Raw genomic sequence first — 16,216 nt, forward strand, 5'->3', positions numbered from 1 at the left:
AGAAGGGTGGGGCTTAAATGCTAGGGACGGAAGGGGCGGGGCTTAAATGAGGGGCGTGGTTCGGCCTAAGGAGCTCTGAGAGGCGGAGCTTATGAGGAAGAGGCAGAGCTCTAGAGAGTAGGGGATTGGAGGCGGGGAAGAACAGGGTAAACTTCCCGGGCCTGGGTCGAGGAGGACGGATTCTGAGACGATGGGCGGGGATTATGATAATTAAGATGTGAAATTGGCGTGATTGGGCCGGGGCGGGGCTTAAGCGTGAAATTTACATGAGGGCGTGGCTTAACCGGATGTCCGGAGCACGTTGGCGGTGTCCTAAGAACGGGCGGGCGCAGAGGGCGCAGGCGCACTATGCTCAGCTCGCCACCGGAAGCAGCCGAGGCTTCCCCCGCCCGCGTTCCCGAGCCAGCGCGCAGGCGCACTTCCCCTTCCCGGTCGCCGCCGCCGCCTCCTCTTTCCGCTCCTCCACGCCGGCGCCTCGGAGACGGGAGCGATTTCCGCTTCCGGGCGGGCGGCCAGGCGGGCGGCGCGGGGCTGCCGGGGAGGGGGAGGGGGCGGCACTTCCGGTCGGGCCCTCGGGTCTCCCCGGAGCGGCGGCGCCTCCTCCGCCTCCTCGGCCTCCTCCCGGCGGAGACCCCGGCGCCGGTGAGTGACGGGGCGCGTGGCCCGGGGGCCCGGGGGCAACGTGGGCGGGGGGCCCCGCCCTGGTCCCCGGAACGTTCGCATCAGTGCTTCTCCCGCCCGGCCCCTCTCCAGGGGCCCCCCAACGACTGCTCCCCCAAAAGACTACTCCAGATATCTCCCCATTAATGCCCCCAGGTAGGACAGCTCCCAGAGCGCCCTCGTTCGTGGCGATTCCTATGTTGCTGCCAGGGCCCCCCACGAAGGCTTTCTCATAGGAGCCCGTCTACATAGCCCCCCGTCACTGCTTCCTGCAGGACAGCCCCCCAGATGCCACCGGCATTGCCCGTCCCCACGGGAAGCTACCCGTGAATCCTCCTTTTAGCATCCCTTGTAGGTTCCCTCCAAAGACTGTGGCATTCGTGCTTTCCAGCAGATCTGTCCCCCATTATCTCTGTCCACACACAACAGCCCCCAAAGCTCCTAACCACCCCCACCCCCGACACCCCATTCGTTAGTGTAAAGATACTTTGCATTCTGATCGGCGGCCAAGAATGCTTTTTTTCCTTCCCCAGTCGCCCCCTCAGCCAGTAATTCCCCTTGAGAATACTCCTAATTTCAATCACGGACACCCTCACCCCCACCCTCACCCCCCATAAACAGCTCCCTCTATACTTGTGCTCTCTCAGCCACATCCTCTCCCCTCTTCAGGTAGAAATAGCTGCCAGTTTAGCCCCAGGTTCCCATGAAACACTACCACCCCACCCTCCTCCGGGTCAGCTCCTGGCTGGTGTCCTCCCACAGAACAGTGCCCTGCGTGAGGCTTTTCCTCTCAGGATGCTCCTCTTCCCCTGGCCCTGACAGCGCTCATCCTGACCTGCCGCTTCTCACTCCCTCCTCCTGGACTCTCTGAGGAAGATGCCCAGCTCCAGTAGGGCATGACTTCTTTTTTTTCTAGATATTCATTCATTCGCTCTTCACAGGATGAATATTCACTGTTCTAGGTCCAGGGCGTACAGCCATGAAAGAGAGAGACACAGAGTTTTGTTCTGTGGGTCTTTACAGTCTAGTTGAGAAGACAGATCAAAAGCAAGCAAACAAACAAGATCAGTGCTGTTTTTTGGGTTTTCTGAGAGCCTTATGAGCTACTTCAGAGGTGAAACCTGAATTAGCAGAGGCGATTTAGCCATGTAAAGATCTGGGTGAACTGTTCCAGGCAGAGGAAGAGGATGTGCAAAGGCCCTGAGGTGGCCGTGATCATAGTGATAGGAGGGGCGGCAGGGGACGCCACTGAGGTTGGAGCAGAGGAATTGAAGGGAAGAATAAAGGGAGGGACAGTTCGATCTCATAGGGCCTTAGAGGTGAGGGCATTGTGATCAATCACCTGGCCTTTGTCAGCTTTACAGAGGCCAGAGTGTTCTTAATTTGCTCATTCTTTCCTTTGTTCAACTGTTTAATGAACACCTACTACACATTGGGGTTGCAGCAGAGAACAAAACAGACAAAAACCCCTGTCCTCGTGGAGTGCATATGCCAGTTCATGGGGCAGAAGATTAAGAAGCAAGATACAGATGTGTGTATGTGAAGAAAATACAGCAGGATAAGAGTATAGAGTTATAGGGGCTGCAGTGTCGGGGGGTGGCAGGAAAGCCTCCTTCAAGATATTCCTGTGATCCTCTTGTCCACCCAGAAAGCCAGGCACCAGAAAGTTACACCTGTGTGTCAGCTCCTCTCCTGGACAGCTGTGGGCCCCCAGGGGCTGCCTCACGGCTCTCCTCCCCTGCGAGTGAAATCCTTATGAGGATGGGCCCTGCATCCCACCAGCCTGCGTAGCTCTGAGCAAACAACTCCCTATTTCCTTGGCTTCATTCATTCACTTATTTAACAAGTACTTGTCGAGACAGGCCCTGTTCTAGATCCTGGGGATAGAGCGGTGAACAAAACAGATACAAAATCTTGCCTGCGCGGACCCTGCCTCATGGAGGGAGAGCCCAGCAACAACAGGACAGACAAACAGAGCATATGGTTTATCAAATGATGCTGATTGGAAAGGAGAGAAACGAAGGAGGCTGGGGCAGACAGGAATGTTGTTCTGGGTGACAGGGGGTTACCGTGGTCTTGGAGCATCTCACTGAGAAGACAGCATCTGAGCAAAGACGTGAAGGAGGTGAGGGAGTGAGAGCTCTATGGATGGGAGTCAGAGCCTTCCAGGCAGGAGCAACAGCCAGTGCAAAGGCTCTGGGGCAGGAATGCAGCTGGCATGTTGGTGCAGCAGCCAGGAGGCTGCTGGGGCTGCAGAGGTCATCTCTGACCCACTGTGAGATGGTGTCACTGCAGGTTTTGAGCAGAGGAGTGACAGTGACATGGTTTGGCCTTAGTCCTCCTGTCTCCTAAATGCTTATTTATGAGTCTTTTGTGAAGTTTGAGACCAGCCACATAAGACACCTAGTGTGGTGCTTGTTAGCATTCAGTAAATACCAACAGCTAGTCCTGGGGTTGGGTATCAGGAAAGGGGATGGGGCAAAACATATTTCCAGTATAAGGTGGAGTGAGGGCTTTCTTTTTTTAGAGAGAGATATCGAAAGACAGCATGGGAATTCCCTGGTAGTCCAGTGATTAGGATTCTGTGCTTTCACTGCCCTGGGCCCAGGTTTGAGCCCTGGTTGGGGAACTAAGATCCCACAAGCCATGGGTGCAGCCAAAAAAAAGAAGAAAAGACAGACAGCATGTCGTAAGGGTAACAGCACGTACTGTGGAACCCCACTGCTTGTCTTCAACTGGCCCTGCCGCTTGTCAGTGGTATGACTTTAGGAGATTAATTGACCTCTCTGGTCCTCCGTCTCTTCCTCTGTAAAATGGGGTTGATAATCCTAACCATCTTCGACGGTTATTGGGAAGATTCATTGAGTCGACACATGTAAAGCATTCAGAAGGGTACTTGGCATGTGGAAAGCACTCATTCAGTGTTACATGTTATTCTATGTTACTGTTATTGTTATTACAGACTAGAATTTCATCACAAGGCAGCTTTGTTGCACCAGAATGGCCCACAGGTCCTGGCATCAGAGAGACCTGGAATCCAATACTTGCTTTCCCCTTCACTGGCTACAGGACCTTAGGGAAATGACCCCTCCCCCCTCTCCTCAGTTTCCCTACTTATAAAATGGGTCCAGTTAATGGTACAGGACTGTTATGAGGCATCAAGGTGATGGTACATGTGAAACTGGTCAAACAATAAACATGAGTTGTTATGAGTGTGACTGCGGTTGCTGTGGGACTTCTGGCCCTTGGGAGGGGTACCCCCCCCCCCCCATCATGCCACTCTCTCCATGGAATCCATGACACATCTCCCCTTAGAAAGACAGCAGTTTAAGACTTGGGTCCCCTGAGAGAGGAAATGTCTCTCATTTCCCAGTGGAAATAATTGTGAGCCTGATCAATTTTGTCCCCCAGTAACACCCCCTGCACCTTTCTCAGCAGCAGTAGTCCTTCAGCATCTGCTCACCTGCCCTCGAGGCCCTCTTCATAACATCACTCCCACAAGAATTCATCCTCCTGGGGACACCCCGACAATATCGGCTCCATCTCTGCTAAATGTCCCCCTCCCTCCCTCCCTCCCTCCAGTAGTTCTGGTCAACATAGCCTCATCCTTTCGCTTATTCAACAAACATTTATCAGTAGACATTTACAGCTATAAATTTACCTCTGAACATGGCTTTAGCTGCACCTCGCAAGTTTTGGTATGTTGCTTTTCCATTTTTGTTCATCTAATTTCCCTTGTGATTTCATTGTAGACCCTCCGGCGATTTGGGAGGGTGCTGTTTAATTCCCACATTTTAGCAAGCATTTATCAAGTAGCCACACTGTGCCAGGTGCTGTGCTAGGCGCTAGGGGCCCATGGTGGACAAGATAGGCCAAGTCCTGACTCTCTTAGGTGCGGAGACCAGACAGTAAATATACAGCAAAGGAAATATACGCAATAAGTTGGTGGCAGTGACTGCAATGAAAAAAAACACAGCAGGATGAGAGGCTGGTGAGTGGTGGGGTGAGAGTGTCCCCTCTCTTGGAGATGACATCTGAGCGGAGACCTGAAGGAGGCACGGGAGGGAGCCTTGAGGTCTGGGGAAGAATATTCCAGGCAGGAGGGAAAGGCCTCACCACATCACTGCCCCATCTGTTCAGGATGGTAACCACCTCCCCTTCCCACCTGGCCCCTTCTATAAATCCACCTCCTAACCCAGAGAGCACCCTCAAATAAGGCTCCTGTCCCCACAGTTCCACCTTGCCCTTCCTCCTCCTCAGGGAACAGCCCTATGTGTATGTGGTGGTGGTGGTGGGGTCCAGCCACAGACTTGCTCTGAGACCTTGGCCAAGTCACTTGCCCTCCCTGTGCCTCTGTTTTGTCACATGGGGATAACAGCAGTCCCCATGTCATAGTCTCATAGAGGTGTGGTGGGGATCCAGTGAGTTAGGACGTGTGATGTGCTCGGAAGGGTGCTGGCCTGTGGGAAACGCCCCTGCAGTGTTAGCTGTTAACATGTGCTCTGATGGAGGTAAGCCAGGGCGGGGCTTCCTCCGCAGGACCCCTGCCCCACCGTTGCACCCTAACAGCTCCCCGACCCCCTGCGCCCTTCCTCCATGTGCTTTCCCCCAGGCCCCCAGCCCACTCCAGTGCTGCCTCCCAGACGCAGGTTCTGCCACAGGCTCACAGGGGCACCCAGCCACACCTCTGCCCCTCCCGGACATGAGCTTAACTGGGGGGGTGAGGGGCACAGGATGTTGAGTCTCATCCAGGGACACCCAGAGCTGGAGGCTGAAAATATTGACCTCCGGGGTGGAGGAGACACTCACCTTTCACCTGGCTGGGGAGAGAGCCAGCCACACAGGTGGGGGCTGATGGACCCTGGCCTTGGAAGGCGCCACTGACCCCTGCGGTGGGCTGGGCGCAGAGCCAGTCTCCCACTGGAGGGGGATGACGTCCAAGAAGCATGGCGGACCTTGCAGGCCCTTCTCCCACTTGCTCTCCACCCGCTCAGTGGAGGCATTTCCTGAGGTCCCTGGTGGGTCTGAGATCAACTGCAGGAGACGAGGTTGGGGGGGTGGGGTGCAGACAGACATAGACAGCTGTCGTCTGGAATGAGAGGTCCTGTAAAGGAGGTGCCCAGAGGATGCCTGTCATTGCGGAGGGGGCAGGACAACCTTCCCAGGGGCGAGGACAGGAACCCATGCTCCCAGGGCATCTGCCATCAGGCTCTTCCCAGGTGCGTGATGTCACTGAAGGTACAGGTAGTTCCAGGGACTGACTGAGCTCTGCCAGTGTCTGTGTTTCCTCACATCCTATTTCAGCCCCCTTAAGTCCCCCTGCCTGCTGGGGGTCACTGCCCCCTTGCAGAAGTGGAGAGAGTGTGGATCAAGAAGGAGATGGGACTTGAACCCAGCTCTGCCCAGGGCTGGGGCCCACGTGTTTCCTGCTGTGTCAGGCTGCCTTCTCTCTCAGTGCCAGCCCCGCCGTGTTGTAGCGTGTTCTTCCCAGGCAAGCACAGTCTCCTCCCTCTTAGTAAAAGAACCCCCTCTCCCCTCACTAACTTCCCTCCAGCTGTCTTGGTTTGTCCTGACTTTGCGTTACTCGCAGTGAGAGTGATAACTAGACCCCCTCCCAGGGTGCCGGGCAGCATCCGCCTCACACACAGGAGCTTGTTGGGGCCTCACAGCAGCCCCATGAGATGGGGAGGTGCTGTGTGGCCTCCATTCTTAGATGAGGAAATCCCGGCACAGAGAGGTTCAGGAACTTGTGCATGGTCACACAGCTAGAGAGCGCTTGGGGCTTAGATGCAGATCTGGTATTCTGGCTCCAGAGGCCACCCTCTTAACCGCTCTGATGGAAACTATTATTATCGTTTGACAAAGGCAAAACCTGAGGGGATTGAGAACAGAGGGCTGGGGCTAGTGTGGGCGGGGCACAGAACAGAGGGCCTGGGGGACCCAGCAGAGTGGAGGCCTAAGAGAGTTTGCACAGGGCACTGAAAGCAGAGGCCAGGGAAGCTGGAAGAATTAGAATCTGAGGAGAGGAAGACCAGGGCCTACAGGGTCTGTGGGATGGGTAGAGGTGTGTGAGGACCCCAGAAAAAAAGGGAGATATGAAAGAATCAGAGAAACAGGAGGGAGAGGAGGGGCAAAGAGGACTCAGAAAGGAGGCGGTAGGCCAAGGGGAAAAGTCTGTGGGGCCAGCGGAGCCCAGAGGAAGACTGCTCTTTGGGGTGGAAGGACCGAGGGACCTGAGGCTCCCGCCGGTAGATGTGTCCTCCAGTGTCCACAGCTGGGGCGGCCCCGCGCGCGGCCCGCCTCCTCAGCCCCGCCCTCCTCTCCGCAGGGCACCCCTGTCTCCCACCCGCCCAGGATGGAGGCCAACCCGGCGGGCGGCGGCGCCGGGGGCGGCGGGAGCAGCGGCCTGGGGGCCGAGGACGGGGTTCACTTCCAGAGCTACCCCTTCGACTTCCTGGAGTTCCTCAACCACCAGCGCTTCGAGCCCATGGAGCTGTACGGGGAGCACGCCAAAGCGGTGGCGGCGCTGCCCTGCGCGCCCGGGCCCCCGCCGCAGCCGCCGCCGCCGCCGCCGCCCCCGCAGTACGACTACCCGCCCCAGGCCACCTTCAAACCCAAGGCCGAGGCGCCGTCCTCGTCCTCCTCGTCGTCGTCCTCCTCCTCGTCGTCCTCGTCGTCCTCCTCCCAAGCCAAGAAGCCCGACCCGCCCCTGCCGCCCGCCTTCGGGGCGCCCCCCCCTCCGCTCTTTGACGCCGCCTTCCCGGCCCCGCAGTGGGGCATCGTCGACCTCTCGGGACACCAGCACCTGTTCGGGAACCTCAAGCGCGGGGGGCCGGCGTCCGGGCCGGGGGCGACGCCGGGGCTGGCCGCTCCCACGGGGACCCCCGGGCCGCTCCCCGCGCCCTCGCAGACGCCGCCGGGCCCCGCCGCGGGGGCGGCCTGCGACCCCGCCAAGGACGACAAGGGCTACTTCCGGAGGCTGAAGTACCTGATGGAGCGGCGCTTCCCCTGCGGCGTGTGCCAGAAGTCCTTCAAGCAGTCCTCGCACCTGGTGCAGCACATGCTGGTGCACTCGGGGGAGCGGCCCTACGAGTGCGGCGTCTGCGGCCGCACCTACAACCACGTCTCCAGCCTCATCCGCCACCGCCGCTGCCACAAGGACGTGCCGCCGGCCGCGGGGGGCCCGCCGCCGCCCGGCGCGCCGCTCCCGCCGCTGGGCCTGCCCGCGCCCGCCGCCCCCACCTCGGCGTCCTCCGGCCCCCCGGCCGCGCCCGCCACGCCCGCCGCCCCCGCCGACGGGAACGCGGCCCCCGCCGCCTCCGCGGGGGTGGGGGTGGGGGTGCCCCCTCCGGCGGCGGCGGGGGGCGGCGACGGCCCGTTCGCCTGCACGCTCTGCTGGAAGGTGTTCAAGAAGCCCAGCCACCTCCACCAGCACCAGATCATCCACACGGGCGAGAAGCCCTTCTCCTGCTCCGTGTGCAGCAAGAGCTTCAACCGCAGGGAGAGCCTCAAGCGGCACGTGAAGACGCACTCGGCCGACCTGCTGCGCCTGCCCTGCGGCATCTGCGGGAAGGCCTTCCGCGACGCGGCCTACCTGCTCAAGCACCAGGCGGCGCACGCGGGCGCGGGCGCGGGCGCGGCGGGGCCCCGGCCCGTGTACCCCTGCGACCTGTGCGGCAAGTCCTACTCGGCGCCGCAGAGCCTGCTCCGGCACAAGGCTGCCCACGCCCCGCCCGCGGCCCCCGACGCGCCCAAGGACGCGGCGGCCTCCGTCCCGCAGCCCCCGCCCACCTTCCCCCCGGGCCCCTACCTCCTGCCCCCCGACCCGCCGGCCACCGACAGCGAGAAGGCGGCGGCGGCCGCGGCGGCGGTGGTGTACGGCGCGGTGCCCGTCCCGCTCCTGGGGGCGCACCCGCTGCTGCTCGGCGGGGCCGGGACCAGTGGGGCTGGAGCCTCCGGCGCCAGCGTCCCCGGAAAGACGTTCTGCTGCGGCATCTGCGGGCGCGGCTTCGGGCGCCGCGAGACCCTGAAGCGCCACGAGCGCATCCACACGGGCGAAAAGCCGCACCAGTGCCCGGTGTGCGGGAAGCGCTTCCGCGAGTCCTTCCACCTGAGCAAGCACCACGTCGTGCACACCCGCGAGCGGCCCTACAAGTGCGAGCTCTGCGGCAAGGTCTTCGGCTACCCGCAGAGCCTCACCCGGCACCGCCAGGTGCACCGGCTCCAGCTGCCCTGCGCCCTGGCCGGGGCCGCCGGTCTGCCCGCCACCCAGGGCGCGGCGGGGGCCTGTGGCCCGGGCGCCTCGGCCACGTCCGGGGGCGCCGCCGATGCACTGAGTTACGCCTGCTCGGACTGCGGCGAGCACTTCCCGGATCTCTTCCACGTCATGAGTCACAAGGAGGCGCACATGGCGGAGAAGCCCTACGGCTGCGATGCCTGCGGCAAGACCTTCGGCTTCATCGAGAACCTCATGTGGCACAAGCTGGTCCACCAGGCTGCTCCCGAGCGCCTGCTCCCGCCCGCGGCCGGCGGCCCCCAGCCCTCGGACGGCTCCAGCAGCACCGATGCGGCCAACGTGTTGGATAACGGGCTGGCCGGAGAGGTGGGGGCAGCAGTGGCGGCGCTGGCAGGGGTGTCTGGGGGCGACGACGCCGGCGGGGCGGCGGTGGCCGGGGGCGGCGGGGCTGCCAGTTCGGGCCCCGAGCGCTTCAGCTGCGCCACGTGCGGCCAGAGCTTCAAGCACTTCCTGGGCCTCGTGACTCACAAGTATGTGCACCTGGTGCGGCGGACCCTGGGCTGCGGCCTGTGTGGCCAGAGCTTCGCGGGGGCCTACGACCTGCTCCTGCACCGCCGCAGCCACCGGCAGAAGCGGGGCTTCCGCTGCCCGGTGTGCGGCAAGCGCTTCTGGGAGGCTGCGCTGCTAATGCGCCACCAGCGCTGCCACACGGAGCAGCGGCCCTACCGGTGCGGCGTGTGTGGCCGAGGCTTCCTGCGCTCCTGGTACCTGCGGCAGCACCGCGTGGTGCACACGGGCGAGCGGGCCTTCAAGTGCGGCGTGTGCGCCAAGCGTTTCGCGCAGTCCTCCAGCCTGGCGGAGCATCGGCGACTGCACGCGGTGGCCCGGCCCCAGCGCTGCGGCGCCTGCGGCAAGACCTTCCGCTACCGCTCCAACCTGCTGGAGCACCAGCGGCTGCACCTGGGCGAGCGCGCCTACCGCTGCGAGCACTGCGGCAAGGGCTTCTTCTACCTGAGCTCCGTGCTGCGCCACCAGCGCGCGCACGAGCCGCCGCGGCCTGAGCTCCGCTGTCCCGCCTGCCTCAAGGCTTTCAAGGATCCTGGCTACTTCCGTAAGCACCTGGCGGCCCACCAGGGCGGCCGGCCTTTCCGCTGCTCCTCCTGCGGCGAGGGTTTCGCCAACACCTATGGCCTCAAGAAGCACCGCCTGGCCCACAAGGCCGAGGGGCTCGGGGGACCTGGAGCAGGGACAGGCACCTTGCCCGGGAAGGATGCCTGACCAGGGAGGGGGGTGCTTCCCACCTGCCACTCCAATCAGATGTCTCCTTCCGGACTCACCCGTTCTGAACTCTGATCAGACTCTTCCCCCTCCTCTCTGCTGTCCCATCCATCCTTCAGAACTTCAGACAGACTAGCCTCCTTCAAGGCCTATGTCATGCAAACTCAAGACTGAATCACTCCCATCTGGACCTCTCTGGCCCTCTCCTCCTCCTGGCAGACACTGAACTTGATCCTCCGTCCAACACCGTTTTGTAACCCTCGTCAGCTCCCTGCCCCAGCAGCTTGCTCAGTCCCCCAAGAAGCTTGGTGGAGATGGGTCTGAACGGCCCCTCCCCCTTCCTCCGGAATCTGGCCGGACCGTGGAGTATGAGCGGTTTGGGAGGGCACAAAGGGTTGACTGGGTGCTCTTGGTTTGTGGGGGTGGGGGGCGGGGTGGCAGACGCGGCTTGTACAGAGCGGAGAATAATAAATCTTATCAACAGGGCCGCTGGAGTCCTTTCTTGCCTCCCAGGGTGAGGGGATTAGGCACTGACAAACAGAATGTTGAGAACTTTTGTGTCCTGGGATTTCGATTTCCTGACACCTGCCTCACCCTTGCTCTCTCTGCTTTTCCTCGTTCAGCCAGTAGTTACCCAGGGTTCACCATATCCAGGCTGTAGCCTTCCGGTGGCACAAACAGGAGATGAACAAGACAGGTAACTCACTGCTCTCGGGAGATGACAACGTTCCTGGACTCCTTTCCCTTCAAGCTTTTGGAATTTGTTCACTCAGCCAAAAATTTCCCCAAGGCCCCTGTCTGCTGGGTCCTTCGATGGACACTGGGGAACATGAATTGGATCTGTTCCTTGCCCTGAATGAGATGGAAAAGAACTCCTGGTGAGCCATTGCTGTGGTCCAGCCTTGTGCAGATGCATGTTTATTACACAGCTGGCTCATAGTAACCTCTGCCTCCAGGGTAACTTAGGGGAGCTTCAAAAGCCCTTTCACAGCCCTCATTTTGGTTCTTGGAACAATGAAATATATGCCTGGCAAGGTTCATTTAGTTATCCCACTTGTTGGAAGAGGATGCTGAGATCCTGGAGAGGAAAGAGGCTCCAAGGATACCTAGCAAGTTTGTGGTAGCACTGAAACTACAGTCTAGGGTCCCTTAATACTGAAACTTGAAGACAAATCTGGTTCAGGGGGCACTGACTGGGCGAGTCCAGTTTGACCCACAAGAGGGCAGAAACCCAGTGTGGCCACCATGCTCTAAGGCTGGAGACCCAGCAGGTGGCACCATGCTCTAAGGCTGGAGACCCAGTAGGTGACAGACCTTGCACCAGGGCTCAGAAGTCACACGGACGTGGAGCACCACAATATAAAGGATGTGGAAGTTTCACCGGGGGCTGAAAGCATGGAGAATTCACCTTATCAGACTGGGAGGCTAACCAAGCTTCCTGGAGGAGAATGGTGCCCAAAGGATGACAGAGCCACAGGAGCTTGCCAGGTAAAGTGGGCACAGAATTCCAGGTGGAGGGTTTGGTGTGTCTAACTCAACCCAGCTGTTCCAGAAAATTTCAAATAGATTGGTATTGCTGGAGAGGCTGGATCCTGAAGGGCCGTGAATTTCAAATAGTGGAACTGGGGTGACCTCGGAGGTCGGGCTGGCAGCTGGCAGCTGCTGAATATAAGCCACTGACACATTTGGTCTAGCCTATGAGTTAAAAAAAGAAAAACAAACAAAAAAACAAAAAATGCTGACTTGCCAACATTTGAAAATCAAAAGATTTAACATAATATGAACTAATGCAACTTCTGAAAAATTTGGAAGATCTAGCAACGTGGCCTGCACCCTCTCGGGGCTGAGTCGCCCTTGCTCTCTTTGGATGTGGCATATATTCTCCAATGTGCTGCCAGTTCCCACTGTCACATCCCAAGGCTGAGCCCAAGTGTCAGTGGTCATATTTCACCTTGCTGGTCCTGGTGTTTCCCCCTCAAACCCAGCCATCTTCCTCACTTATTTACATTGCCACACAGTTCCTATAGGCACTCGCATTTGGAATCCTTTCTCATGGCCACACGGAGTGTGGGTTGGTGACAAGGTCAGGGTCTGTGTTTTGGAAGGATGGATTCATGTGGCCACAGTATGGAGAATGAAGACGGCAGGGCCTGGACATGTGAGACCATTGTTGGCTTTGTCTACAAGAGTCGTGATGATGAAAGGAAGCGTTCAGATTCCAAAGATATTTGGCTCAACTGCGGGAAATTGAGAAGGAATTAGATAAAGGGATGAAGAATGAAGGAGGCCTAAGGAAACTGCCAAGGCTTCTCGCTTGGGTGGTGATGCCAGTGGTGGTGGGAAACATGAGCGTTTCCTTGGTGAAAACTGAACTCTGTTCACCTTATGAGTCGTCTGTGGGACATCTTATGGGGGTGTTGGGTGAACAGGAAGGGGTGCAAATCCAAGGCTCTCCCTTCTTAAGTGTACTCATCACAGGAGCCCCTTTGTTTTGTCAAACTTCCCTGATCCCCAGTCCCATAGCTGGACCACATAGCTTCTCTGAGTAGCCAGAGGCTCTCCCCCCGGCCCGCCCCCCATTCTAAAGATGAGGAAACAGGTTTGGAGAGAGTTGCAACTCACTGCTGGGGACAAGACCACAGTATGGCCCTTCTACCCCTACCCCTGGAACACAAGACCAACATAGAGAAAACCCTTCAGAAAGTCCTTTAATAGGAATAGAACTGGAGGCTTCCCACCTCCAGCTCCCAGGTCCTCCTCTGGCCCCCGCACCACAGTGACTCAACTCGTGTTCCACACCCACCCCACACCGGCCAGGCCACCACGCTGCCATCCGCCAACCCTTCCTTGGGATAGCTTGGGACTGGGCTATATGCTGTTTGCTTCAAATTGGGAGTGGAAGAAATTAGAGAAATTTGAGGCTAATTTGTAGACTTGGGGGACCATGGGGTCTGAGCCTAAAGCTTTAGGAGGGGGACATTAGGTGACCGTCTGTGGTCTGGGTGTTCGGTTGCCTTGGAAGGAGTCTGGGTGGCTTAGGGAGGGACCACATGACAGCAGGGGTAGCAGCTCTTGGAGTCAAAATCCTTATGGTCAGGCTTCCATCCTTTTGACTTGAGTGCTCTTGGCTATGATTTGGGGACCCCTCTGGCTTTGAGGTGATGGGATCCCAGTCTCTTTATGGAGGACCTGGTGGGCGTCTTCTGCCTGAGGACGGGTAGGCATCCCATGGTCAGTGCAATCCAGTGAGGTAGGCAAAAGATTCCATCCTGGTCCCCCTCTGCAGTGCCCAGGCCCTGCTGCCACGAGCTGTGTCTCGCGCAAGGACAACCCGTCAGGGAGGCAACTGGGGCAATGAAACCAAGCCCGTGTTCCTCGCATTTCGCTGGGCATCCGCAGGGCTGCCTCTGTGCCTTTGTCTGAATCTCACACAGGCGCTGTGTAGTCTGTGAGCGTCCTGAACCTGGTTCTCCCTCTGCCGTCCCACACTGGCCGCTTGTGGTCATCTCCCTGGGCTCTTATGTCGCCTCTCCCCTGCCGCCTTTTCCCACCCACCCCTCCCCTGCAACCTGCCGCCTACTTCCCGTGTGCCTGCTCTCCCATACTACTGGTCGATCTCCGCCTTCACTTTGGCCGTCTCCCCATGGCCCTCTTCCAGAGTGTTTCCTGCCCCACACCCACTCCCTGACCCCTCGGCCCCCGATGCCAGCTGGCTTCCAGAGTCTCCCAACCCCGGCCCCGGCCCGTGGAAGTGGGTGCGCTGGTGCTTGCGGAAGTTGGAGGAGTTGTTGAAAGTGCGATCGCAGAGGGTGCAGCGGAAGGGGCGCTCGCCGGTGTGGATGCGGGCGTGGCCGCTGAGCACCGAGGACTGGGTGAAGCCCTTGCCGCACACGCCGCAGTGGTAGGGCCGCTCGCCCGTGTGCACCCGCTCGTGGTCTCGCATGTCTGAGGAGCGGCGGAACGGCTTGGCACAGAACCTGCAGGCGAAAGGCTTCCCCACCGCTGCGCCGGCCGCCGCCGCGGCCATCACCACCTCCGACCTCTCCTGGGGCACCTCAGGCCCCTGATCTCGGGCCGCCGCCGCCTCCGGAGGCCTTTGAGAGGTCCCCGGCTCCACCCCATGTCGGTGCTGGTGCCGCAGCAGCGGCGCCAGGGCCTTGAAGGCCCGGGGGCAGAGCGGGCAGCGGTAGGGCCGCTCTCCCGTGTGCAGGCTGTAGTGGGCGCGGAGGCTGGCGGGGCCTGGACAGCTGTGGCCGCACACATGACACCGGCTTGAGTCCCCACCCTGCCCGCCACCCTCAGCCCCCGCCAGGTGGCCGTGTTCGTGGAAGAGCAGCTCGGAGACCAGCCGGAAGGCAGCTGGGCACAAGGCACAGTGGAGGGAGCCTGGCTCCGGGGGCTCAGGTACCAGCGTGGTGTCTGTCACCTTCACCACCTGGATCTCGATGAGGTCACTCGGGGGGGTGGCCGGGCGGCCATCATCAGGCACCAGGACCTGGGTGAGGAGGGGGAAGAAACAGGAGCCTGTGGACTCTGCCTCAAGGCCACCCCAACACGCCCCACTTATTCAACACCCTCTGTAGCATACGGGGCCCCTCAGTTTCTAGGTTCGGTTCTCCATCCTCTGGGATTCTGCCACACGACCATCAAGACTTCCCTTCCTGTCCAAAACATATCACGGATCCAGCCATTTCTCTCCTCCACCCCACTTAAAAGCCAATCATTTCTCGCCAAGTCTCCTGACCCTCGGAATGCCTCTGCTCCTACCGCTGCTTCCTTATAACCCACCTCCCCAAAGCGGCCCGAGTGACCTTTTGAAAACGGAAATCAGATGGCAGTCATGTTCCCATTCACACCCCTCCCATGACTCTAACTGCTCTTAAAATCCCAGACCGTCCCCTGCTATTCATCACGCTCCCGCTGCTCTCTCTGACCCGGCGTAAATGTAAGCCTCGCAGCTGACTTCTCTCGTCTAGACTCAGCTCCCCTACCCCTCCTCTAGCAGCTCACTCTTTCTTTGGAGAACATAACACAATGTCTCGTTTCTCGTCTCTCTCCCTTACTTGACTGCAAGCTCCAAAAGAATACGGTGTATGTGTCTCGCTCGCCTCTCCATCTGTCTAGCCCAAGCAGGAGCTCGGTAAATGTCTGCTGAATGAATGAATGTCCTCAGATACACTCCCATCCTGAGTGGGGTTCCCAAGTCACCTGGAGCAGTCATGTCTCGCTCCAGATCCTCTCTTGGGCGTCAAGACGCAACACTCAGACCCCTGCGGAATCATCCCCCCACCCCAACTTGGATGCCCCAACTAGAACCCCACGCCCTTGTCTTTCAGGGTGACCTTGCCAACCTTCCACCCTAGAATTTCTGAGGCCCCGCCCTCAGAAGGCTCCGCCCCCTAGTTAGACAAACTCCATCCCTGGGACCGCTCTCTCCGGGCACAACACCCGCTCAGATGTTCCACCCAGCCCCCTCCTCAGACCCCACCCCACTCAGGCCCCGCCCTCAGCCCTCATAGGCTCCTCGCTAAGCCCCGCCCCTCGCCCACCAAGAAGCCCCGCCCCAGGGCCAGAGCCCTAAAGACTTCCCCCGCCCATCCCTAAGCCCCGCCCTGGCCCCGCCCCCCGCCCTGCGACCTCCTGCCGCCTCGAGGCCCCCGCCCAGGCCCCTTCCTCGCCCGCACCAGGTCCGGAGGCTCCGGGGATCGCGGCTCCGGTGCCGCTGAGCTCGGACTCGGGGTCTCCGGGCGCGCGGCGGCCATCTTGTGCCCAGGCCCCGCCCCCGAGGCCAGTGGTCGCTCCAGGAGGGGGCGAGCCCTAGGCTGGCGTCAGAGCCTCTGCGCAGGCGCACTGGAGGATGGGGCGGGGCTTCCAGGGAGCGGGTCTCCGGCTCCCCCGGGGGAAAGTAATGCATTTCTTCCTGCTAACCTGCCAGTCACCGCAGGAGACAGCCCGCGCGAGGCGCTGGGTGGCTGCGAACTAATTCGAAGTTCTCTTTTTAACCTATATGGGTAGGCTCTGGCAGTCAGTTGACACTGAGCA

At 59.8% G+C, this 16,216-nt stretch overlaps 2 protein-coding genes across 3 annotated transcripts; one reads left to right on the forward strand and one right to left on the reverse strand.

Moving 5' to 3' along the window:
* Positions 1–30: 30 nt before the first annotated feature.
* On the forward strand, positions 31–10,714 carry ZNF865 (zinc finger protein 865). Of its 2 annotated transcripts, XM_057712729.1 has the most exons (3): positions 525–642; positions 4,553–4,651; positions 6,989–10,713. In XM_057712729.1, the coding sequence occupies exon 3, from the start codon at positions 7,016–7,018 to the stop codon at positions 10,172–10,174; it is 3,159 nt and encodes a 1,052-aa protein (XP_057568712.1). In that variant the 5' UTR covers positions 525–642; positions 4,553–4,651; positions 6,989–7,015; the 3' UTR covers positions 10,175–10,713. The 2 variants fall into 2 exon arrangements, with proteins under 2 accessions (XP_057568711.1, XP_057568712.1); XM_057712728.1 differs by lacking the exon at positions 4,553–4,651 and having other exon boundaries at positions 31–642; positions 6,989–10,714.
* A 3,043-nt stretch (positions 10,715–13,757) lies between these two features.
* Positions 13,758–15,940, reverse strand: ZNF784 (zinc finger protein 784). Its single transcript, XM_057712935.1, has 2 exons — positions 15,859–15,940; positions 13,758–14,669 (listed from the first exon to the last, which is right to left on the reverse strand). The coding sequence occupies exons 1-2, from the start codon at positions 15,934–15,936 to the stop codon at positions 13,779–13,781; spliced, it is 969 nt and encodes a 322-aa protein (XP_057568918.1). The 5' UTR covers positions 15,937–15,940; the 3' UTR covers positions 13,758–13,778.
* Positions 15,941–16,216: the final 276 nt, after the last annotated feature.

The sequence above is a fragment of the Hippopotamus amphibius genome, chromosome 16, assembly GCF_030028045.1.
Source record: "Hippopotamus amphibius kiboko isolate mHipAmp2 chromosome 16, mHipAmp2.hap2, whole genome shotgun sequence".
Taxonomy (NCBI): domain Eukaryota; kingdom Metazoa; phylum Chordata; class Mammalia; order Artiodactyla; family Hippopotamidae; genus Hippopotamus; species Hippopotamus amphibius.